General features: G+C 60.6%; 1 protein-coding gene across 1 annotated transcript; it reads left to right on the forward strand.

Moving 5' to 3' along the window:
- Positions 1 to 3,399: 3,399 nt before the first annotated feature.
- HIP1R (huntingtin interacting protein 1 related) lies at positions 3,400 to 23,593 on the forward strand (the record flags this gene model as incomplete). Its single annotated transcript, XM_040443471.1, has 32 exons — positions 3,400 to 3,429; positions 10,277 to 10,340; positions 10,879 to 11,021; positions 11,254 to 11,310; positions 12,548 to 12,628; positions 13,030 to 13,106; positions 13,432 to 13,493; positions 15,240 to 15,380; positions 16,406 to 16,463; positions 16,561 to 16,636; positions 16,804 to 16,944; positions 17,045 to 17,106; positions 17,191 to 17,263; positions 17,358 to 17,541; positions 17,629 to 17,717; positions 17,805 to 17,921; positions 18,017 to 18,118; positions 18,392 to 18,586; positions 19,779 to 19,926; positions 20,043 to 20,129; positions 20,470 to 20,577; positions 20,729 to 20,865; positions 21,116 to 21,226; positions 21,437 to 21,495; positions 21,724 to 21,754; positions 21,838 to 21,900; positions 22,209 to 22,309; positions 22,431 to 22,536; positions 22,635 to 22,758; positions 22,834 to 22,895; positions 23,012 to 23,218; positions 23,427 to 23,593. Coding segments are annotated over 32 exons (3,144 nt in total), but the record flags the coding sequence as incomplete, so codon positions are not given.
- Between the last annotated feature and the right edge of the window lie 252 nt (positions 23,594 to 23,845).

Here is a 23,845-nt window from a genome sequence, read left to right on the forward strand (position 1 = left end):
TGTGACTGAGCCACCCAGGCGCTCACCCCTCTTCTAAATCTTCCTTCTAAGTCTTCAAAATCTGTTGTGTGTTGGACACAGCACATCAGTTTGGGCTCACAACTTCAGGTGCTCAGTTAACCACACATGGCCAGAGACCACCTGTTAGGGCTGCCCAGTATTAGAGTCACTTGGGGGTGTCTTTAAAATGTCAGTATGAAAGTGCTGGATAAGCCCCAGGCATTGGTCTTTTTCTTTTTCTTTTTTTAAAGTCCCCTAACCAGGAATTCTTTAGAGTCTCCTTCTTTTTTTTAATTAAAAAAAAATTTTTTTTAATGTTTATCCATTTTTGAGAGTGAGACAGAGTGTGAGTGGGGGAGGGGCAGAGAGAGACCAACAGAATCCGAAGCAGGCTCCAGGCTCTGGGTGGTCATCACAGAGCCTGATGTGGGGCTGGAACCCATGAACCATGAGATCATGACCTGAGCCGAAGTCGGATGCTTAACCCACTGAGCCACCCAGGCTCCCAGAATCTCCTTCTTTAGAATCTCCACTTGAGTTGGAGTTTGAGGGCCGTTCCCAAATACGCAATATTGTTTCCGACTCCCATACTGCACAAGTTGGTCTCTCTGCCCTGACTTCCTGTCTTACGTGTGCCCATCACCCCCTCTGTGGAGTTTCCTCTGACTGGCAGGCAGTTAAGCACATACACTTTCGTGTCTTTTTTTATTCCTTATGAATGCTGTGGTATTTAACATTTTTTTTTAATGTTTATTTATTTTTGAGAGAAAGAGTGCAAGTGGGGGAAGGGCAGAGAGTGTGGGAGACAGAATCCGAAGCAGGCTCCAGGCTCTGAGCTATCAGCGCAGAGCCTGATGTGGGGCTTGAACCCACAAGCTGGGAGATCATGACCTGAGCCTAAGTTGGGCACTTAACCGACCAAGCCACCCAGGTGCCCCTCTTTTTTTTTTTTTTTTTTTAAAGTTTATTTATTTATTTTTAGAGAGAGAGAGGGAGGGGCAGAGAGAGAGAATCCCAAGCAGGCTCCATACTGTCAGTGCAGAGCCTGTAGCGGGGCTTGAACTCACGAGCCAGGAGACCATGACCTGAGCCAAAACCAAGAGGCGGACACTTAACCGACTGAGCCACCCAGGCGCCCCTAAACACTGGTATTCTAACACTCTCTAAGTCACACCCCTTTTTGGGCCTCATTTAAATGTTTACCAAAAAATTTAAGCGTCCGACTTCAGCCAGGTCACGATCTCGAGGTCCGTGAGTTCGAGCCCCGCGTCGGGCTCTGGGCTGATGGCTCAGAGCCTGGAGCCTGCTTCTGATTCTGTGTCTCCCTCTCTCTCTGCCCCTCCCCCATTCATGCTCTGTCTCTCTCTGTCTCAAAAATAAATAAACGTTTAAAAAAAAAAAAGTTTATTAAATGTTTACCAAAAAAATGTCCCCTGGCCTGTGAATTTGGGAAGGAGTCTAAACCATGTGGGGGACAGCCAGGACTCTCCCATTTCGGTCCCCGCACCGTCGTGGGGGGCATGAGGTGCCCACATGTGGGCACAGGGCCTGGCATCTGGTGCAGACAGATTGAATGGCTGAAGAACGGAGGTGAGCCAAGGCATTCTGAAAAGGAGGGAAAGAGACAGGCACACAGCCCACCTAGGGTGCTGCCCCCTCGCCAGAGTCCCGAGTCAGCCGGGGTGGGTCATGGGTGGTGAGCTCTGCCCTTCCTGCCACGTGCACAGCTGTCTCACACCAACATGCCCTCCCCTAGGTGATGCGCAGGTAGGCAGCTGACTTCCTGACTCCCTGGGCTGCCAGAATCCTCCAGAATCTCCCTGTGCTCTTGGGGTGTCATGTGACCTGTTGGTCCAAGTTGAGGTGGGGATGGGGCTGCTGGTCCTTCCCTTTCCCCTTCCTCTTGTTGATGGCCATTTGTCCCCGTGGCACGTTGGTGAGGACCATTGACTGTGTGGCTTGTGCCTGGTGCCCTGGGGTGTGCCACAGGGAGGCAAAGACCACCCGTGTCCTCTCCTGGAGCTTTTGTCTCCGTGCAGGAGGTGGGAGAAGTGCGAGGAGGACAGGTGTGCTTTGGCAGAGCGGTTCAGAGCAGGACTTCCCTGCAGAATGGAGATAGAATCCTGCACACGTCCCAGGGCGGCTGGGGGCACTTGGGACTTCACAGTGCAGGACTGCCTGGTGCAGAGGAAATGCCGTGTGGTAGCGGTTTTGCTGTAGAGAAAAGCAGAAATAAAACCCAGTGTCCCTGTAGGGTTCTGTCCCTGGGCCCCTAGTGTAGCCGTCTGTAAAGGGGGAGCGAGGGCTGTTGGGAAGAGAGGCCGATCTGCTGCAGGGGTGGGCGGACACGGGAAGGTGGGGGAACAGCGTCTTCCTGGGAGAATGAGCCTGCAAGTGCCCACACTCCAGAAGCACTTCCCCTTCTCCGGGAGGAGGCCCCGAGGCTGGGGGGAGCCAGCACCTTGCCCCCAGGCCAGCATCCCAGCCTGCCCCAGGCCGGACCCGTTTGTGAATGAAACCCAACTGGGCACTGGTTTGCTCAGTCCCGCGGCTGCTGCGGTGGAAACTCAGGAGTCGGAGCCGGTTTGGCCGAGGGTCAGGGAAACCCAGTCTGTTAACCTGAGACGCTTGGCGCAAAGAGTGGAGATGCCTTTGCCAGCCGGGCTGCGCTGCTGGCCTTCCTCCTCCCTTGATCTCAGGGCGGACTCAAATATGCCCTCGTTGGTGAAGCCGTCAGCCGCTTAACCCCCCTGCACAAGCCTTGCTATGCTCCCCCGGTTCTCCTGACCTAAACGCCGTCTCCCTGTCTCCCTGTCTCCCTGTCCGTGGCTGCTGTGAGGGTGGGCGTGCGTTCTGGTCCACAGGAGCAGGGATCGCATTGCTTTCCCCTCTGAGCCCCTGAGTACTACCTGCTGAACCCCGAGATCCTCAGGCAGGACCTGTTGGCTCCTCCTCCGTCCTAGCGCTGAGGAGACACGCTTGCTGTGTGTGGCTGAACCGAGGCCACGGGGCCAGCAGGTCTCCCTTCTTTGATGCTGTCACTTGGTGAGACCTAAGCCACCCAAGGCACTCACCACAGGGAAGGACTGAGCCCGTGGAGAAAAGTTGAGTCCAGGCAGGATTTTGTTTCCTCTGGTTGAAATAAACACACTCCTCAAACTGTAGTGGGTTCGCCTGCCAGGGGGTGGTGACTCAGCCCCCTGGCTTGTGGGACAGACAGGTCTGTGGAGTGATATCACCAGGGCCCGAGGAAGGAAGCCGCCCAGGCTGGCTCCCTGTCCATTCAGAAGCAGCCTACGGAGGCGGGACTCGAGGCTACGTCATCCTCCTCTTTGCCTGTCACTTCTGCAGGAGAAGTGGCGTTGGTCCAGCTGCCACTTGTTAGCTGCGTCCCAGTGACAGGGAAGCTCCCGCCGGCCGTCAGGAGGGGTAGGTGTCAACAGGGCCCTGCAGTTTCATAAACTGGGTGATCGCAGGGCCAGGACTGAGCGGGGACTGGGGCATGTGAATGACGAGAGATGCCAGTTGAGCGGTTGAAGGAATCAGGGTAGGACAGTGTTGCGTCACTGACTTCCCATCTGCCAGAATTAGCAAGCTGCCGGGCGCCTCCCTGCTCTGCATGTGACCACATCCCAGCGCCGCCCCAGCTGCAGAAGTCCTGTGTTTGCGTGCGGCAGTGGCCTTTGAGATGGCCTTTGAGAAGGCAAACGCTCTTGAATGAGGTCTCGAGGTCTTACTGTCCTTCAAACAACTCTTCGGAGAGCAACCCACCTCTCTGCCTGTCCCCGTGCCTTGGCTCTTTGAAGGACGGTTTTGTGCCCCACTGAGTGCCTCTGTGAAGTGTCGTGATAACGGCACAAGGAGGCTTGAGTCTGATTCATTTCAGGACCGATTTTAAGAATAGAAATTGTTTTATAGTTGCTTTTACTACTTAACTAGAGGTTAAATTATTAGCTGGAGAAAGACACTCACTCGCTGCCTTGAATTTAACCAGAAAGTACATGTGAAAGAGCTTTTGTTCATTCAAGTGTTCACTCTGACTCATCCAATAAAGATTTATTGACCGCCAGGCACGGGTTTGGGGACTGGAGATACAGCAGGGAGCGGGACTCACAGAGTCCCTTGTGCCGTGGACATCTGTTTGGGGGTCAGAGGTAAAAGCTGAGACTAAGTGGTAAACAAGACGGTTTCGGGTAATAAATGTCCTCGGGGAAGTAAATGGGAGGCTGCTCTCCGGAGAGGATGGTTGGGGAAGATCCTCCGGGAAGAAGCATTTTAGTGGAGAGCTGGGTGAGGGGAGATGCGCCTGGAGGCTGGGACCTGGTTGGCCCTGTGAGGAAGAAAAGGGGGAAGTGTGTGGCTGCGACAAAGCAAGGTGTTCGGACAGGCTTTGTGCATGTTTGCATCCTAGAAGACCCAGGGGTTTTTATTCCCGCTTCCCAGATGGGGAAGCCTCCGTCTGGAAAGGGAAAGTTTCCGAAGCGAAGGCTCCCCAGTGAGATGGGATGATGTGAGTGTGTGTGCGGGCCGGGGTGCAGCAGCATCACCGGTGGGGCCGGTGACAAGACCTGTCTTTGTCCCCAGGCGCGGGGTCTCCTGGCGAAGGGGTCTTTAGGATGTCTGACCTCACAGAGGACAGCCAGGGCTGCGTCCTCTGTAGCCACTTAGCCCCTTGCTGAGCGAGGGCTGGGGGTTTGCAGAACAGGGTAACTGGGGGCGCCTGGGTGGCTCAGTCGGTTGAGTGTCCGACTTCGGCTCAGGTCACGATCTCACTGTTTGTGAGTTCCAGCCCTGCATCCGGCTCTGTGCGGACAGCTCGGAGCCTGGAGCCTGCTTCGGGTTCTGCGTCTCCCTACCTCTCTGCCCCTCCTCTGCTCATGCTGTCTCTCTCTCTCAAAAAATAAATAATAAAAAAAAATTTTAAAACAATCATAGTGTAACTGACGTTGGTGAATGTCGGGCTGAGGAGCTGTGGCTCTGTGAGCTGCCCACACTCTTGCTCTGTCCTCAGTGACTCTCCTCCCCACTACCCTCCTTGGCTGTGTGGCTCTCCCCAAACTTCCTGGGGTCCCCTTTGCTCTTTGTGAAGCCCCACAGCTGATGGGGCAGGGACTGGGTTGCTGTGAGCAGCTACTGAGCGGGGTTTCCAGGTTTGGTCCTCTGGCTTCACTGACCACATCCACGCCTCAAGGCCCCGCTTCCGTCTGGAGTCCACACCGGGTACCGAGCCTCTCAGGTACCACCTGCTGTGGCTCCGGTCCTGGCCTGGCCACCTCGAGGGTTTCCTCTTTCCCGAACCAGCACCTGCTGGGATGTTTCCTGGTGCGTGTCCCTGCCAGTTGCTCATCCAGGGACGGGCGCCATTGGCCGCTCTCTCCGGCCTGGTCCTTGGATTGCGTCCCCAGGCTTCGCTTGTCCTGGCTGCAGGACAGAAGTTGCCCTGGGAGGGAGCCAGAGTAAGTGGAGATGAAGGTCAGAGCCCAGAGTCAGATGCCCTTGCTCACAGGAGTGGGGAGCCACGGGGGCCCGTGAGCTTCTCGGTGCCGCCCCGATGCTTGAACGAATCCCTGATCCAGAGTGTGTGTTCTGACTTGGAGTCGGGCCAGGTCCTCCCTGAGCGGTAGTGGCCGGGGGGTGCAGGGTTCCTGTGGCGGGACAAAGAAGGACGTCTGTTGACGCACTGCTTCCTTGGCTCAGCCTCCCTCCTCCAGGACCCAGTGGTGGAGTGGTGGCCGAGAGGACAGTTTCCAGAGTCGGGCAGCCTGGGTCTAGTCCTGCAGATTCTCTCTCCGTGTGAATGGGGGAGGGAGGGTTGTGTGAGGGTCAAGTCAATATGCAAAGCACTTAGAACAGTGCCTGGCAGGGCAAAAGCACTTGGTCAACGTTTCATTATTGTGACCTTGGGCAAGTGATTACCTTCTTTAAGCCTCGATTTTCCTCATCTGCCTCCTCCTAAGTTACTTAGGAGATTAAATGAGGTAATACTGGTAAAGTGCTCAGCACGCAGCTTGGCCCATGGCCGAACTTGATAAAAATCATTTTATTATTAAGTTAGCCTAGTTTGCTGTCGTTGTGGCATGAAATACACCTTTTACCAGCTTCCCAGTGAAAGCGATTTTGCTTCTGTCTCCAGAGCATGCCGGAGCCTTCCCGTCCCTTAGCCTGTACCCGCCTTGTACCCGCCTCTGCCCCTCGGAAGGTCCAGCCGCTCACCATCCAAACACTGGGTGGAGCAAGTGGAGGGTTGCAGGCGAGGTGGCTGCCCAGGGCCTCGAGTGTGGACCTGTTGGCTCTTTCCAGCACAGAAAGGGCAGCAGTGGCCTGAATGCCCGTAAAACCATTCGCTGTCTCCTGCTCCCCGGTCTAAGAAACCTGTCTCTGCAGACCGTCCAGCTCCCGCCAAAGTCCCCCTGAGCATTTCTGGGGTCTCACGGCTGCCCCGGAACTCCCCACTATTGTTCTTGTCCTGATTTCCTGCAGTGGGAGAACCACTCCCTGGCCCTCCCCGTCCCAACCACTGAAAGGTCAAGGGAACTGTTCCCTCTTTTCCCCGGGAGTCAGATAAGCAGACAGATCCCCAGACACTCACCACCTGTCCTCCCTCCCACCCCAGGACCCTTCTCTCCAGCTCTGGGTTTTCCACCCAGGCGTCGGGGCCTCTGATCAATCCATTCCACTCCAAGCTGTTTCTCTCCATGGCAGTTGATCCCGCCAGCCGTGAGGGATTAAATTTGCTGTTGTCAGAGCTGCCGGGGTAGTTCTGGCCTAGGTGGCTGTACCAGCGCCAGAAGAAGCCTATTTTTCAGGCCGGCAGGCCGGAGAGAACCCACATGGCAGTGCTGGGTTCCCCTCTGAATTTCCCCCCAGCCACCTGGCAGGCTATTGTGAGGATACCCCGCTGTGTGGAGCCGCCTTGAGACTGTAAACCCTAGAAGCTGAGCGGTGTCGCAGTCGCCCCGCGTAGATACTGACGCTACGGAGAAGAACCCTGAAGCTCTTCCCACCCCTGCAGCCCACTCAGGACCGGCCAGGGAGGCAGACGGGGTCCCCGGAGCCTGACATCCCCTCCCGGGACGAGGCTTGGCTGCTGTGCCTGGTAGGAAAAGCGAGGCCCTGTGAAGTGTGCACAGACTCCCTCTGTGTGAATACTGTGCCTCCTTGTGAGGCTTCCCGACCCACACATCTGCTGCCCTGCACACAACGGGGCCGTGTTCCCACCCCGGGAGGGACCCTGCTCCTGCCGCCAGCACCGGGAGGGCGGGTGGGGGAGAGAGGAGGAGCCTGATGGCCAGATCCTGCCGTGTACCCAAGACACCACATCTCACCGGGGCTCCCGCTTTGGGAGATCTTCCATGTGCCGGCCACCATCGAGGGGCTGGGGGTAGCCGGAGAGGCAGAAACACTTCCCTCATGGCGTTCACCTTCAGATAATAGACAAATAAGGAAGACATCCTTGTCGGGGGGTGCTGAGTAGCTGAGTACATGGAAAAGCGTTAATCAGGGGAGACACATAGGGTGGCAGCAGGAATGGGACTGGTGAGCAGAGACCCAAAAGGGGTGGTGGTGGGGGTGGTCTTTCGAGGGGTCCAGTGCCCAGCAGTGAGCGGGTGCTCAGTATACATTTGGACCATCGGTGAAGTACAGATTGTGTTGAGTGACCCGGGGGACGACTGGGAGGCGGGACTGCCTCACCCTGGCGCCCCACCTTGGCTCAGCCACGCACTGCTGGCTCCTGCTGCGTACGGCTTCCTCCCTGCCTCCTCCCTGCTCGGAGGAAAGGGCTGCCCGCCCCACCACTCCCCTCCCTTGCTGGGCCCTAGCCAGCCTTTCCCTTTAGGGTGCATCTCTGCCTCTGCTCTCCAGCTGCAGACCCCAGGAGGAGAAAGCACTGGCCTTCGGGAGGGAGAGCAGCTACTGTGGGCGCCCCTTCAGCTTGCTCTGACTTGGGGTTGCGCCTCTGCATCCACAGCCTCCTCCTGGGCCTGTTCAGCATGTGTCGCTTCGGCTCTGCTTTTGCCCCGAATCTTCCGGATCAGGCTAGACCAGGTGGCAGTCGTCAGAAGAGCCAGCTCAGGTGTCAGGGCAGCTGGGGGATGGAGTTACACACCCCCAGAGACCGGACACTCCCGGCTTATGAGCTGGCAGCTGCGTGCTGCTGGGGGAGGTGTGGCCCCATGCCCTTGCCCTGTGCACGGCCACCCCTGCCTGCCCCTTCCCAGCTCTGTGCCCGTATGGGAGAGAGGAGCCTGGGACGCTGTATGGCAGAGTCACTAAGGACACAACAGGCAGCCGGACCTGGCTTTGTCCTTAGTAGCTGTACAGAGAGGACACCTAACCTCTCTATACTTCAGTTTTCTCATCAGGAAGATGGGCTCATGCCCACTTCCTAAGGCTGTTGCTGGAGGTGTCGCCTGTTCCCTGAACAGTGTAATCACCCAGGAGACGGCAGTTGGTGATCATCAGTGTCGCCACCACTGTGGTGGACAGAGTTCTGCCTGGGTGGGGTGTGGTGGTTATGTGGGGCCGGGAGAAGTAGGGGCTGGGCTCGACTTCTCTCCCGGCGGCTGCTCAGTGATGCTTGTTGAACAAAGCCAGGCGCTGAGGCCTCAGGGAGGCTGTGCTGGCGGAGGTTGGGCACACAGATGGCCAAGGGAGCCTTCCAGGTCTGGCTCGCCGCAGCTTTGGGAATAAGAGAAGCCAGAGCCTGTCTGAGTTTCCGTTGGGACCCTGGGATGGGACACCAGGAGAGTGGCCCCTGAGAGGCCTGGTGTGGGGTCGGCACTCCTGCGTCCCGTGAGTGGGGTCACAGTGGGCTCTGGGGTTGGGGGGGGGGCGGGGTTGGGCCGGTTTCAGCAGCTGCATGCCTGATGGGAGAGGCTTGCCTCTGCTCCTGTGGGGTTGCTTTTCTTACCGACAGAGGAAATCTCACAGCCTTGCCAAGTAGGCCCAAAGTCGGTTCGTGGTGGACGTGTGCAGGGGTGAACCGCCTCCTGGCCAGGCTGGGCAGTTACGCTCTGAGGATGCTGGAGGTTGGTGGCGTGGCGGCCTCTGGGCTAAGAGGAAAGCAAGTGTCGGGGCTGCCCTGTGGGGCTCCCTCTGCCCTATCCCCTCCCCACTCCTGTCTGAGTCAGGCCACCACACAAACGTGTCCTATTGACAAGGCCTTGACCTGCCGGCATGGGTCCCGGGCTGCAGGGTGAGGGCACATGGCAGCCCCAACCCTTGCTCAGCCATTGCAGATCCTGCATGGCCTGGGGGGCAGGCTGCCGTGAGCCCTGGGGAAGGACCAGTGGTGGACGGAAGGATCGCGTCTGTAGGTTTGCCGGGCACCTGCCTGTCGCTCCCACCAGGGGACATAGGCGGCTCTTCTCCAGCCACAAATATTGATGTCCCCAGCTCAGTGCCGGGCAGCTGGACAGAGGCCTGTAGAACCTGCCTGCAGGTAGAGGAATAAAACATCCCCTCGAGGAAAGCTGGGACCGGCGTTAAGCGCTGGGGCCCTTTGCTGAGGGAGCAGTCCCATCCAGGAGGCCTCGGGCTGTGGAGGCTCTGACCTAAGGGGGAGGAGACAGGACCCCAGCAGGTGGATATGGGTGAGGACCTCTGCCCACAAGTGACATGGCTGCTTGCTCAGTGCCCAAGTGGCAGCAGCAGGTATGCTGAGCGGATCCCCCCACTTCCCCCCGCCCCCTGTAGGGGCCACGGTCACCATCTGCTTCAGTGAGGGTAGGCACCGAGTCAGGACTTGTCCCCATCCAGGAGGGAGGCGGCCTGCGTGGCAGACGGGCCACAGGACCTGGGTTTGTCCCGTGTTTCCGTGTAGTGGCCGTGTGGCCTTGCCCCACAGTAATGTGGGTGGGGGGTGACACACGTGTCTTCACGAGGGCTCAGGAGGGATAGGGCGGAGGATGCCACGTTGTTGCAAGTGGCCGCTCCCGCTGGGGCCCAGGGGGCCTCCCCTTCTGGGGTGAGCTAAGCACACACAGGTGTCTGCCCAGAGGTGGGGTCCTGCAGCTACCAGCCAGCCTCTGTCCTTATATCCTAGCCCCTAGAAGGCTCCCAGGGGCTTTTTGGCATCGGGTATTAACTCATTTTGAGCTGTATGAGTCAAGTAAAAGAAAAGTCTTCAGAGCTCTGGTTCGCTTAGGTTGAGAGAACTTCCTTTTCCTCTGCGTCTCTACACCTTCCTTTGGCTGACGGGAAGAATCCATCCTGTGTCTTCTGGAGAAGTCTGCCTGGTGAGTTTCTGAACTCTGCCTCCTCTGTTCCCTCCCAGGCCATCAGCATCAGCAAAGCCATCAACACCCAGGAGGCCCCCGTGAAGGAGAAGCATGCCCGGCGTATCCTTCCCTTCCCTGCTTCGGGCAGGCCGGCCGCTGTCCCTCTTGGTCTCTGGGGGGAGGCAGGGAGAGTGAGAGGAGGGTGTGGGCCTGCCCTGCATTATCTCTGACTGTGGACTTGGTGGGAAGTGAATTGGGGGGCGGGGAATAGTGCAGGTGGCTGGCCACCAGAGCTTTGTGAAGCGTGCCCTCGACAAGACAGAGGCCCGAGAAGGCGCATGCTCGTGTGGCCCCGGGCCAGCCGGGTCTCCTGCCTTGCTCTGCTGCTTTTACATTCTCAGTCCCATCTGGGCAACACCATCTATAGTCTTGGGCTGTCGGTCCCGGTTAAATCTGTGAGGATTGACCTTGGCAGAAAACCATCGCTTTTGGTGAACTCCTGCAGACGTGGTGGGAGAGGGGTGTCGGGAGAAGGTGCTGGGTGGCTGTGGGTGAGGGGCCAGCCTTCTCCCTGCGTCACTCAGCTGCACTCGCTGAGCACCCCAGCCTTCCCTGCACTTGAGTCTCTGCCTCTTGCACTTGGCCTTGACCCTGGTAGGCATCATTCTGGGCACTCACCATGAGAAGGGGGCCTTCACCTTCTGGTCCTACGCCATTGGTCTGCCCCTTCCCAGCAGCTCTATCCTCAGCTGGAAGTTCTGCCACGTGCTCCACAAGGTCCTCCGAGACGGGCACCCGAATGTGAGTCGCCACTCTCCACTGGTGCTGACAGGGGCGGGGCTCTCGGGCCCTCCACCTGCTGCTGCCTGAGCAGGCCAGCACCCCAGGGAGGCAGAGCTGTGTCCCTGTCCCCACCCCTCTCTGCCCTCGGTGTGCCAGCCAGCATGGGCGGTGCATACGCTGGGACCCCGCCCGCGTGAGTCCGGGTTCTTCATACCTCCCCTCCCCCCCCACCCCCCCGCTGCCACTGCAGGTGCTACATGACTGCCAACGCCATCGGAGCAACATTCGGGAGATCGGAGATCTGTGGGTAAGTGCAGGGAGCAAGCATGGCGGCCTTAGCACCTTGCAGAGGGAATCGTCCAGAAAGCCCAGCCACGGTCCCGCTTGGCGTCCTGACCCCCAGCTCGTGGGGCCGAGTGAATGGGAGCTCCCTGCAGATGGGTGTCTTTTCCCTCCTTTCCCTCAGAGTAGAAGTCAATGTTATCTGGGGAGACATTGGGGGCAGACGGACGTCAGTAAATGAAACCTCAGCCTTGCTTTTAAGGTCTTGTCTGGGAAGCTCCAGACGCATAACTAACGGGCCCCCTAGCTCCAGAAACTCAGCAGCCCTGTGGTCCCTGTGAGCTGGGAAATGTGGCGACACCTCAGTCTGAGTGTCTGACTGGCGGTTACAGCCAATGTGAGGGGTACGGACTCCTTGCCCGCCACCACCCACCCCCCCCGACTGGGGCTGCTTTAGAATCTCAGGATTGGAAACTGGGTTCAAAAAACTTCCAGAAGATTCTTATCCATAATAAAGTTTGGAAGCCCCAAAAGCTTGTATTCTAGATCTACTCTAAGACCTCAGGGAATATGGGGGTGGGGACAGGACCTCTGGCCTTATTTGTCACCTGGGAGTACTGCTGGGACCTCATGGGGTAGGCCGGGGTCGGGGCAGGCCTCGGACCTGGGCTGGAGAGGGAGGCCCTGCTGGCGTAGACACGAACTGCTGTGTCTCACAGATGTCCCTTGAAGTCAAGAAAATAGTGCCCGTGGTGGTGTTTGCGGACACAGGCCCAGTTGGCGTGCTCGCAGGGGCCACGGTGTTTGGAGGTGACCGGGGAGGCAGCTGGGAGGATGTGTACACGGACCCGGCAGAATGTGCCTCCTTGGCTGCCACCAGCATTTTAATGAAGCGTCCCAACTCTGAGCTGGCCTGTTGCCCTGGACAAAGAGCCTTCTTCTCGCAAGAGTTTCTTTGGCAAGAAGGACTAGGAGTAAAATTAAAAAAAAAAAAAAAAAAAACCACAACAAAGAGCCGTAGACAAAGCGTAGGGCTGGCGGAGGCCCTTAGGAGGGATGCGTTGGCGGCCTCTGGAGGGCTGAGCGGTATTTGTACGTGAACGTCTGTCCGTGTGGCAGGTGGGGGAGGGACACTCAGCTGGCGTCCTGCACCTTCCCACCTCTGCTGTCTTGTTGGCCCCAAAGCGTGAACAGGTCCTGTAGGATTTGTGGGCATGTTCCTGGGGCGGGAGACCCTCATCCCAGCGCTCCTTTCTCCACAGGGACATTTGCATGACCGCTACGGACAGCTGGTGAATGTTTATACCAAACTCTTGCTGACCAAAATCTCCTTCCACCTCAAGGTAGTTTCCTTGGGCGTCATGGGGCTGGGGGTGGAGGACCCTGGGCTTTTCTCTCTGTGATATCCTGGGAAGCCCGGTGGTGGCATCTACTGTGTCCCAACCTTGACCTGAGGGGAAACCAGAGGTGCCCAGGGTGCCTTGAGAGTCAGGGCAACTTGAGACGTTTTCCTCTAATGCCGGGGGGAGTGTCTGCTCTGCCCTTGGCTCCAGGCAGCCTCTTGCCCTGGTTGGACGTCCCCTCCTCCCTGTCCCCCATCTGTCCCGTCCCCTGCAGCCCCCTCTGCCAGTGCCCGGGGCAGATAGAGGCATCCCCAGCATCTCCTCCTTTCCTCAGAAGCTAGAACCCGTTCTGGGCCGGGGCCAGCATGGGCCTCAGCTGAGTGGGGGTGTCCTCTCCACAGCACCCCCAGTTTCCTGCGGGCCTGGAAGTGACGGACGAAGTGTTGGAGAAAACTGCTGGGACCGACGTCAACAATATGTGAGTCCCTCAGGACAGTGTGGCTGCCTGGCGCCACCTCCTTTCTCCCTCAGTTTCCCCGGTGGCTCCCTCAGCGTTCCACACTCTGGGTCCATGAGGCCAGGTGCTCATCAGCGGCTGGCTGGGGCAGAGGGTCCCGTTCCCAGGAAATGAGGCTGAAGTTCAAGGGCTGGGGTTTATTTGGAATCTGGCCTCTTTGGCTGAAAGATGGCTGTCCGGCGCAGAGGCTCTTGGATGAACCGTGTTCCCTCTTCCCGCCTGGGGGGCGGGTCTCGTGCGGTGAGTCCCCTGCCCCTCCGCTCAGCCCTCCGCCTTCCCCTTGTAGCTTCCAGCTCACCGTGGAGATGTTTGATTACATGGACTGTGAGCTGAGGCTTTCTGAATCAGGTAAGCCAAGCAAGGAGGAGGCCCGGCCCCCCTGGGTTCTGCGTGGTTCCTCAGGGCCCAGAGCCGGATGAGAAGTTAGCCCCACCAGCTTATTCTGCCCCCGGTGTCCATGCCCCTGCTAGGAGGGGGTGAGGGGGCCTCCAGGTGCCCCCAGGACATGGGGAGAGGTGTCCACCGCTCCTGCAGGGCGCCAGGCCTCAGAGGTGTCCAGGCAGCGGCGCCCCCTCCTGACTCGGCTCCCCCTGCGTCGGGCATCTGCAGAGCCCTCCCAGGAGAGAGTTGGTTTGGGTCATCTTGCGTGTTTCCTGCTGTAAAAGGCCTGTGAGTCATGGACTTCACAGCCCAGGGACCCAGCAGCTGCTGGACAGGAAATCTCAAGAGGGCTCGAGCTCTCGGGGCCGCAGAGGGGATTGTTCTGGGTGGCAGCTTCAGGATGTCTTGTTGGGTGACTCAGTGCTCTTTGTAGGAGAACGAATAGCAAATGCCTTTTTAAGGGAAAATCGGGATTTGAGTGAGGTGGGTCTGGGCAGCCTCCTGGCACTCCTGGATCTGGACTCTGAGCTGTACCCAGAGGAGCCCAGACCCCACTGGGGAGCGTGGCCGCCGGCCTGTGACTGGCAGGGACGAGACGTGCTTCTCACAGCGGCCCCCACGAGGGAAGATAGAGAAAACCCACAGTTGGGTGCCCCGCCCCTTGCAACACTCCCCTCTTGATGAAGCACAAAGAAGGGGCAGCCTAGCGGTCCACAGGCCGGCGTCTCCCTGGAGAACCATCCTGAATGCCCCTCAGTGGAGAAATGGTTTTGCCTCGTATCAAACCCCAAATAGTATTTTATGTGTGTTTCAGTTTTTATAGGAAGATGTACTTGATGTGACACGTAATTGAATGTTAAGATTTAGAGGGTGAAGGACTATGCTTAGCTGCGTCTTGCTCCTCCTGGGCTTGGAGGTTTGCAAACGGTCCCACCCTAGGCCAGGTGAGGACAGGGCCCCAGGGCTTGTCCTGGCATCTGTGTCGTGCATGGGCCACCCTGGCGTGCGGTCTGCCCGTTGTCATTTCTCTCTGTGCCCTAGATAAGAGGCCGGCTATGGTGGGGGCAGCCTCGTGTTTGTCCCTGGCCCTCCTACTTGGCTGATCTCACGAAAGGCTTGATTGTCAGGGACAGGGGAGATTGACCCTGGGTGCAAGTGAGGTTTTGGGGTCACTTGGGGCTTTCAGAACCAGGTCCCGATCTGGCTGCCTTGTGGCTCTCATCACAGTTGTAAGATGAGGCACTTGGCTACACTGCTTTGAGCCTCCTTCTTCCCTCGAAGACTGAGGATGAGCTCAAGGCCCACGGGTACAGGACCTTCGAAGTCACCCTATCCCTCCAGCCCCTCATTCCGGGTGCACTGCGTGGTGGCTCTTGGAAACCCTTGCTGAGCTGACCTGTATTCTCTTTGCCCCGACCCTGCTGTTGCCCTAGTTTGTGAGGGCTCTCGGGTCCATCTGGGGCAGCCAAAGCACAGGGGCTCCTGTCCTAGCAGTTTGAAGCATGTTTGTGTCCAAGGACCTGGGACAGAGTTGTCCTGGCCTGGCTAGAACCAGCAAGGCAGGTCCCCAGGCCGCTGCCTCCCAGGGTTGCTCTGCCAATGCCCCGAGATGAGGGCGTGGGGCCCACCCTCTGCACTGTTCTCACGAGCCTGTCACCGAGGCCACATCCCAGCTTCCCATGCGCATGCTGTTCCCTCCACCTCTGTTTGCAGTTTTCCGGCAGCTCAACACAGCCATCGCTGTGTCCCAGATGTCCTCGGGCCAGTGCCGCCTGGCTCCCCTCATCCAGGTCATCCAGGACTGCAGCCACCTCTACCATTACACAGTCAAGCTCATGTTCAAGCTGCACGCCTGTAAGTCCCCCCGGCCCCCTGCTGCCCTGCCTCGGGCCCCCTGAGGTTCAGCTGGAGCCACAGAGGGCTGTGCTTAGGTGGCTTACGTTGACAGATATTGGCTGTATCAGAAATGAAGATCAAGACATTTAAAAAAGTTATTTTTAAAAAAATGTTTATTTTTGAGAGGTGGGGGGAGGGGGAGAGACAGAGAGAGAGAAAATCCCAAGCAGGCTCTGTCCACGCTGTCTGCACAGAGCCCGATGTGGGGCTCAAACCCATGAACCGCAAGATCATGACCTGAGCTGAAGACGGACGCTTAACCGACTGCGCCACCCAGGCGCCCCTAAAAAATACTTCTCAGTTAAATGTGACGTAGTACACTAGCCTTAACATAACCACCACAGTTGTGGTGGAAAAGCACTGTTCTCCAACACAAGGGTCTAGTGAGAAGAGGGGTGTGGTTTTACACGTTTGCAGTTCTCTGAAATCCCTGGTCTTGAAGGAGGGATTGCCCTCTGAGGGCAGCCCACTGGGGCGCCTCGCATCCCGCAGGCTGGCGTGACACATCCAAAGAGGCGCACGTCACTTGCTCCCCGTTCACAGAGGGTTTGGCCCCGGTCGACCCTCTGAAGAGGTCTTGGTCCCTACGCCCCACCCTGAGAACCAGGGGCCTGGGGTGAATGAGCTGTTGCAATGCTATCAGCCCAAGCTGGAGTCCAGAAGCGATTTCACAGCGCCCCCTACAGGCATGCGCCGATCAGGCTTGCTGTGGTCAAGATGCTGACTTTGGAGCGCCCACCCCCCCACCCCTTCTCAGAGTCGAGAGCCACACCCCTGTAGGGGTCTCCCCTCACCTCACAACCCCTCACCTCACTCTCCCAGTTGGTGGGGGGCCTGGCCAGGCAGCAGGTGCTCTCCCCTCTACAATGGTTTCTAGAATGTGGTGGAGCAGAGTGGGAACGGGAGGGAGGGAAGGTTTAAGTCTTTGCAAGTCACAGAGCAGGGGGCAGAGGGGAAGTCCTGTCCAACATCCCTGCCCTCAGGTCTCCCAGCTGACACCCTGCAAGGCCACAGGGACCGGTTCCACGAGCAGTTTCACAGGTATGGCCCGGGCAGGGAGGAGGCTCTGCGGCCTGGTGAGCTGGGCTTCCTGTCCAGGTCCGGCCCCTCAGTGACCTCCCCTCATCTGCCTCTGCAGCCTCAGAAATTTCTTCCGGAGAGCCTCTGACATGCTCTACTTTAAGCGGCTCATCCAGATCCCCCGGCTGCCTGAGGTACCTGTGATATTCCCCAGGCTGCCCCTGGGCTGCAGCCTTGTTCCTAACTCTGGGCGCGTGGGGGACCCTGGGTGCCTGCTGGGGCCCCACTTGGGCGCTGGGGACGACTGAGAGGGTCTTCCCCCGGGGCCGTGAGCAGCTCCCACTCATTGCCCCTCCCCCAGGGACCTCCCAACTTCCTGCGGGCCTCAGCGCTGGCCGAGCACATCAAGCCTGTGGTGGTGATCCCCGAGGAGGCCCCTGAGGACGAGGAGCCCGAGAACCTCATTGAGATCAGCACGGGGCCCCCAGCTGGGGAACCAGCGGTGAGGTTCCCCCTTTTGGTCGGGTGTCCTTCTGCCCGCGCCCTCCCCTGGCCTGCAGGGCCCGGGGGCGTGGCCCTGGGTCACCGTGCTTGTGTGGCAGGTGGTGGCCGACCTCTTTGAGCAGACGTTCGGACCCCCCAATGGCTCCTTGAAGGATGACAGGTGAGGCGAGGTGAGGGCGGGGGGCCGCCTGTGGCGGGGACTGTGCGGTGGTCAGGACTGACCTTGAAGGCCATCTGTCCCCAGGGACGTGCAGATCGAGACCCTGAAGAGAGAGGTGGAGACGCTCCGCGCAGAGCTGGAGAAGATCAGGCTGGAGGTGAGGGCGGGGTCGTGGGGCCGGGCTGTGTGGCGCACCCCCACCGGCGCACACGCGCGCGGGGTCCCCACACCACCGTCCTCGGGCCGCACAGGCCCAGCGCTACGTCTCGCAGCTGAAGGGCCAGGTGAACGCGCTGGAGGCCGAGCTGGAGGAGCAGCGGAAGCAGAAGCAGAAGGCGCTGGTGGACAACGAGCAGCTGCGCCACGAGCTGACCCAGCTGCAGGCCGCCCAGCGGGAAGGCGAGCGGAACCAGGGCCTGCGCGAGGAGGCCGAGAGTGCGTGAGCGGCGCGGGGCCGGGGCGGGGGGGCGGCCGGCGGGCGGGCGGGCAGCTGGGGACCACCGCCTCCCCTGCCCCCTACAGAGAGGGCCAGCGCCACCGAGGCGCGCTACCAGAAGCTCAAGGAGAAGCACAGTGAGCTCATCAGCACACACGCCGAGCTGCTCAGGAAGGTAGGTGGAGGCACGGGCGTGACGGGCAGACGCTGAGTGGGGCCCCCTGGCGGTGGCGGAGCGTGAGCCTGTGCCTCACCTGCGCAGAACGCGGACACGGCCAAGCAGCTGACGGTGACCCAGCAGAGCCAGGAGGAGGTGGCGCGGGTGAAGGAGCAGCTGGCCTTCCAGATGGAGCAAGAGAGACGGGAGTCCGAGTTGAAGGTGCGTCCCGGGCGTGCGTGGGCCCCCTGGCCCCGACTCTGGTGTCACTTCCCCCACCTCCACCCTGCCCGCCGTGACACGCTGTCCTGTCCCAGCTGGAGGAGCAGACTGACCTGCTGGAGAAGCTCAAGAGGGAGCTGGAGGCCAAGGCGGGAGAGCTGGTGCGCACGCGGGAGGCCCTGAGCCGCACGGAGCAGGTATGGCCGCTGCATGTGGGGTGGCCTCCGGGAGCCGGCCGGGCAGGAGTTAGGGTCCTCTTTCCCGTGAGCGGGGCCATGCCCGGATGCCAGTAGCTTGGTTCAGTCCTGGGGTGCAGCTCTGACCCAGGGGACACGGGAAGGGGGCCCTGGCCTTCGGGAAGTTCTCTAAGGGGAGATTAAGGAGAATGTGGCTCTCGGGGGTGGTCCGTGAACCTGGGTGGGGACGGGGTGCGGGCAAGGCCACCCTGCTCACGTGCCGGGTGTTTGCAGAGCGGCTCGGAGCTGAGCTCCAGGCTGGACGCACTGAGCGCAGAGAAGGCCGAGCTGAGCAGTGCGGTGCAGCGACAGGAGGCGGACCTGCTGGCAGCCCAGGGCCTGGTGCGGGAGAAGGAGGCGGCGTTGAGCCAGGAGCAGCAGCGCGGCTCTCGGGAGACGGCTGAGCTGCAGAGGCAGCTGGCGGACAAGGTGAGGCCCCGGCTTCCCCCTCCCCCACCACAGCAACAGCTGCGTCGAGACCCGGCCTGCTTCCCGATCGACCGAAGGGTTGCGCGTCCGCCCTGTACTTCCAGAATATTTTTACCACTCCAAAAAGAAACTCTTCACCCACGAAGGAGTTAATCCCCATGCCCCTCTGACAGCCCCAGCCCCTGGCAACCTCTCCCCTCTGGATCGACCTATTGCAGACATTGCAGGTGGACGGGACCTCACGATAGGACTGGTTTCTCTCACCGAGCAGTGTTGGCCGGGTTCATCCAAGTGTCGTGGCCCAGTAGTGTCCCACGGCCAGAATGCATTGTGTGTACTTGTTCATCAGTCGGTGGGTGTTTTCACTTTGGCAGTTGGGGGTAACGCCATGAACCAGAGGGGCTGTGCCGTTTCTGTTCCCGCCAGGAACGTATGCAGTTGTCCATTTCTGGGGAACCTTTTTTTTTTTTTAAGTTTATTTTGAGAAAAAGCGAACCGGCCGGGGTGGAGGGGCAGAGAAACAGAGGACAGAGGGTCTGAGGCAGGCTCTGTGGGGCTCGAACTCACGAACTGTGAGATCACGACCTGAGCCAAAGTCAGACAAACACTTAACCGCTGCCCCAATTTCCCTACAACCTTAACAGCACTTGTTACTGTCTGTGGTCGTTTTAGCCACCCTGGCGGGTGTGAGATGGTATCTCATTGTGGTTTTTTTGTCTCGCATTTCCCTAAGGGTTTATGGTGTTGAATGTCTTTTGTGTGTGTTCATTGCCTTTTGTGTATTTGGGGAGAAATGTTTGTTCAGATATTTTGTCTGCTTTTTAACTTGGTTGTCTTTTGTTTTTTGGAGATAGGGTGGGGGAGGGGCAGAGGAGGGTGGACAGAGGATCCAAAGCAGGCTCTTTGCTGACAGCAGAGAGCCCAACGCAGAGCTTGAATTCACGAACTGTTGAGACGGTGACCTGAGCCAAAGTTGGACGCTCAACTGACCGAGCCGCCCCGGTGCCCCATCGCTTGTCGTTATTGCCAAGCTGCCCGCGGGCTCGTGACGGAGCAGTCCAAGCAGGGGGTCGGTGCGGGGCCTCTCCTCAGACCTCCCTCCCCAGCGAGGGTCCCAGCTGACCGCCTGCCTGGCTGCCACGGCGCTGACCCCCGGTTGGGATGTCCAAGCCGTCTCTCCCCTTCCCCCCAGGAGTCTCAGGAACAAGAACTGCGGCGTAGGCTTGGGGACGAGCAGTTTGCGGTGCTCCGGGCCACTGCCACTGAGGCCCAGCGCATCCTGCAGGACGCCGTGGCCAAGCTGGATGACCCCCTGCACCTGCGCTGCACCAGCTCGCCGGGTAGGGCCTTTCCTTCCCTGCCCGGTGGGGTGCTCAGCCCGCCCCGAGAGGAGGGGCGGAAGGCGATGAGGCCTCAGGCAGGCTTCGCCCCTGACCGCCTCTCCCTGTGCCCACAGACTACTTGGTGAGCAGGGCCCAGGCAGCCCTGGACGCCGTGAGCGCCCTGGAGAAGGGCCATGCCCAGTACCTGGTGTCCGGGTCAGGTGAGCACGGCGGCCATGGCTGCCTCCTGCCACTGGGGAGCTTCCCAGAGCCATGCCCCCTGCACACGCCCACCGGGAGCCCATTCCTGCCTGCCAGGGAGCCTGGGATCACCCAGACCTGGCTTTGTTCCCGGCTTGGCTGCTGTCTAGCCGCTTGACGTGGTGTAGGCTCTTCTTCCCTGTGACCTTCCTCTTCTCCCCCCCCCACCTCCCATCCCCCGAGCCTGCTTCTTCTCCAGGCCCTGGTGCCCGTTAGGCTTGTGGGCAGAGGACGTGAGCGGCCTGCCCGGCCTCGCCCTGTGGCGGTGGCGTGAGGGTTCCGTTTCTCCTTCCCCCACAGACGCCTCTGTGCTGGTGGCAGCCCTGACCCACTTCTCCCACGTGGCCGCAGACACCATCGTCAACGGCGGTGCCACCTCCCACCTGGCACCCACCGACCCTGCCGACCGTAAGTGGGCCCCGGGCTTGACTCCCACCTGGGACCCGTGTGGACCCAGGGAAGGCGGGGGCCTACACACCGGTCCTGGCATCGGACCCGGCGCGGGGGCGTCTTCCGGGGCTCCTGGGTGATGGCCCCTGACGGACCTCTCCCCGCCCAGGCCTGATTGACACGTGCCGGGAGTGCGGGGCCCGGGCTCTGGAGCTCGTGGGGCAGCTGCAGCAGCAGCAGACCCTGCAGCAGGCCCAGCCCGGCCTGGTGCGGACCCCGCTGCGGGGCATCCTTCAGCTGGGCCAGGTGAGGTGTGCGGCCGCGGCGCCGGGTGGGGGTCCGCAGGGGTGAGGACGCTGGGGTGAGGCTCCGGGCCCCAACTTCCCCGCACCCGCCTTTACTTCGGGCCGAACCGGTGCTTATTTGTGGCACTGGCAGCTGGAGGACACGGGGCAGGGACAGAGCCCAGGACAGGCCGCTCCAGCCTCTCCCAGGCTCCCCGGGGTTGCTGGGACTCCAGTCCGCCCCGCCTGACTCCTAGATGCCTCTTCCCCAGGAGCTGAAGCCCAAGAGCCTGGACGTACGTCAGGAGGAGCTCGGGGCCGTGGTGGACAAGGAGATGGCGGCCACGTCCGCGGCCATCGAAGACGCCGTGCGGAGGATCGAGGTGAGGCCTGGGGTGCGGGGGCTCCTCCGGTTTCTGCAGGAGCCCCGGAGGCTGCGCTGGGCTGAGTGCAGGCTCTGCCCGCCTCTGCGCTCCCGTGCACGGGGCGGACGGCTCCGTGGCCGTTTGGGGGGCAGGGGGCTGGTCCGGCACCGCATCCCCCTTCCTCTCACACCGCCCTCTCAGCCCACTGACCTCTGTCACTGGCTGTAGGACATGATGAACCAGGCCCGCCATGCCAGCTCCGGGGTGAAGCTAGAGGTGAACGAGAGGTGAGCCCCGCTTCACCACTCCCGAGCCCCCCAGACCCCGGGGTGTTCTGTCCTGCCTGCCTAGCTCTCCACAAGGGACCGGGAACAAGTGCAGCCTGGCCTGCTGAACAGCCGTGTCGGGCCCCGTGGTGGTCCACGCGGAGGGCAGGCTCTCCAGGGTCACGCTGTAGATTCCTCTCTCTCTCTTTCTCTCTCTCTCCCACCCCTGCACCTCCCTGCTTGCCTCAGGATCCTCAATTCGTGCACAGACCTGATGAAGGTGAGTGGCTGACTGCGACCCCAGGGTGGGCTGCGTGCTTGGGAAGACCACCCCAAGAGTGACATGTGTTTTGGTCTTGGCAGGCCATCCGGCTCTTGGTGACGACGTCCACCAGCCTGCAGAAGGAAATCGTGGAGGGCGGCAGGGTGAGTGGGCCCGATTCCCGAAGGGGGCGTGAGCTCAGAGCCCTCCGGATCACTCCACCCTGGGCTTCAGCTGACCTCAGGGCTCCTTCAGGCACGAGCTTCCCGGAGCGTGCAGTGATCCGACACCCTCCCCCCACCCAGTGATGCGCACGGTGCGCCCGGGGTTCACGCCTGAATCCCGCCGCGGCCCAGGGACGTACCCTCGTGGCTGAGGTGAAGGCAGAGGGGCCCCATGTGGGGCTCCGTTTCCACCTGCACCGTCACTGACTGGTCCCCCCCGCCCTGCCTTGCCCTCCTGTTGTCGCTAGGGGGCAGCCACGCAGCAGGAATTTTATGCCAAGAACTCCAGGTGGACCGAAGGCCTCATCTCCGCCTCCAAGGCCGTGGGCTGGGGAGCCACGCAGCTGGTGTATGTCGCCCCAGGTGGGGGGCGGCAGGGTGTTCGGTGCTCAGGGTCTGGGGAGGGAGCGTGGAGGCGGCCCGGGGTCCCGAGGGTCGGAGACCCAGGCCCCACCCGGCTCTGCCCGCAGGGAGTCGGCCGACAGGGTGGTGCTCCACACGGGCAAGTACGAAGAGCTCATCGTCTGTTCGCACGAGATCGCAGCCAGCACGGCCCAGCTGGTGGCGGCCTCCAAGGTGAGGCTTCACGCGCAGCGGCCTCTCAGGTCTGGGCTGTGGCAGACGGGCCCCACGTGCTAGGGGTGAGGCTGACCTGCCCCCGCGCCCCCCCCCAGGTGAAGGCAGACAAACACAGCCCGCACCTGAGCCGCCTGCAGGAGTGCTCCCGCACCGTCAACGAGATGGCCGCCAACGTGGTGGCCTCCACCAGATCAGGCCAGGAGCAGATCGAAGAAAGAGGTGAGCCCGGGCCCTGGCCGCAGCCGGGGTGGGGGCGGGCGCAGAGGCACTAACCTTGTCCCGTTCTGGCTACAGACACCATGGACTTCTCCGGCCTGTCCCTCATCAAGCTGAAGAAGCAGGAGATGGAGACCCAGGTGGGTGCCTGCGGCTGGCCTCCGTGCCTCCTGCTCCTCCTCGAGGTGGGCCCAGCTCTGGGAGGGTGGGTAGGGTGGGCCACACGGCCGTGCTGAGCGGGCACGTGGGGCTGCAGGTTCGTGTCCTGGAGCTGGAGAAGACGCTGGAGGCGGAGCGTATGCGGCTGGGGGAGCTGCGGAAGCAGCACTACGCGCTGGCTGGCGGCGTGGGGACACTGAGCGAGGAGGAGCCCAGCCGACCCAGTGCTGCCCCCCGTGGTGGGACCTCCAGGAAGCCACCCCTAGCCCAGAAGCCCAGTGTGGCAGCCCGGCAGGACCAGCAGGTGCTGAGCGTCGGCACTGGGGCAGGGAGGGGCCCCGGGGGTGCCGTCCCTGTCTCTGCTCCCCAGTCTGCGGGACTCGGGGCAGAAATGCTGCTTCAGCAACACGGGGAGGATGGTGGGGGTGGGAAGGCTGCAGGGGGCTAAGGGGAGGTAGGGTGTGTGGGGGCCCAGCCATGTTCGCTGAGCCCCTCAACTTTGACTCCTGCAGCTGGACAAGAAGGATGGCATCTACCCGGCTCAGCTCATGAACTACTAGGCTCCCGAGGGGGCCAGCAGGCAGGCCTGGGCCTTGGGTGGCCGCCCCATCTCGGCTGCGGAGCCTCCACGGGGTGTGGTCCTCCACCCCACGGACCGGATCAGTGTCCCCGAGGTCCCCGGCCCTCGCTGAACCCAAAGGATCAGGGGCCGGTTCTCCGTCTGCAACAGGCACTCGTGAGCGCAGCCAGGATCTAGCAGGCCCGAGCCACAACGTCTTCAGGAAACACATGGAACATTTGTAATATTCTGAGTTCAAGCTTTCCTTCGTGAGTTTGTATTCACCCTGAGAAGCAGGGCCCCAGGAGCGGGACTTTGGGTAGGACCTCCCCTGCCTTTTGAACTCAAGGTCTGAGGTTAGCGATGAACGGT

The sequence above is a fragment of the Herpailurus yagouaroundi genome, unplaced genomic scaffold (genome assembly GCF_014898765.1).
Source record: "Herpailurus yagouaroundi ecotype Mexico unplaced genomic scaffold, PumYag 191, whole genome shotgun sequence".
Lineage (NCBI taxonomy): Eukaryota > Metazoa > Chordata > Mammalia > Carnivora > Felidae > Herpailurus > Herpailurus yagouaroundi.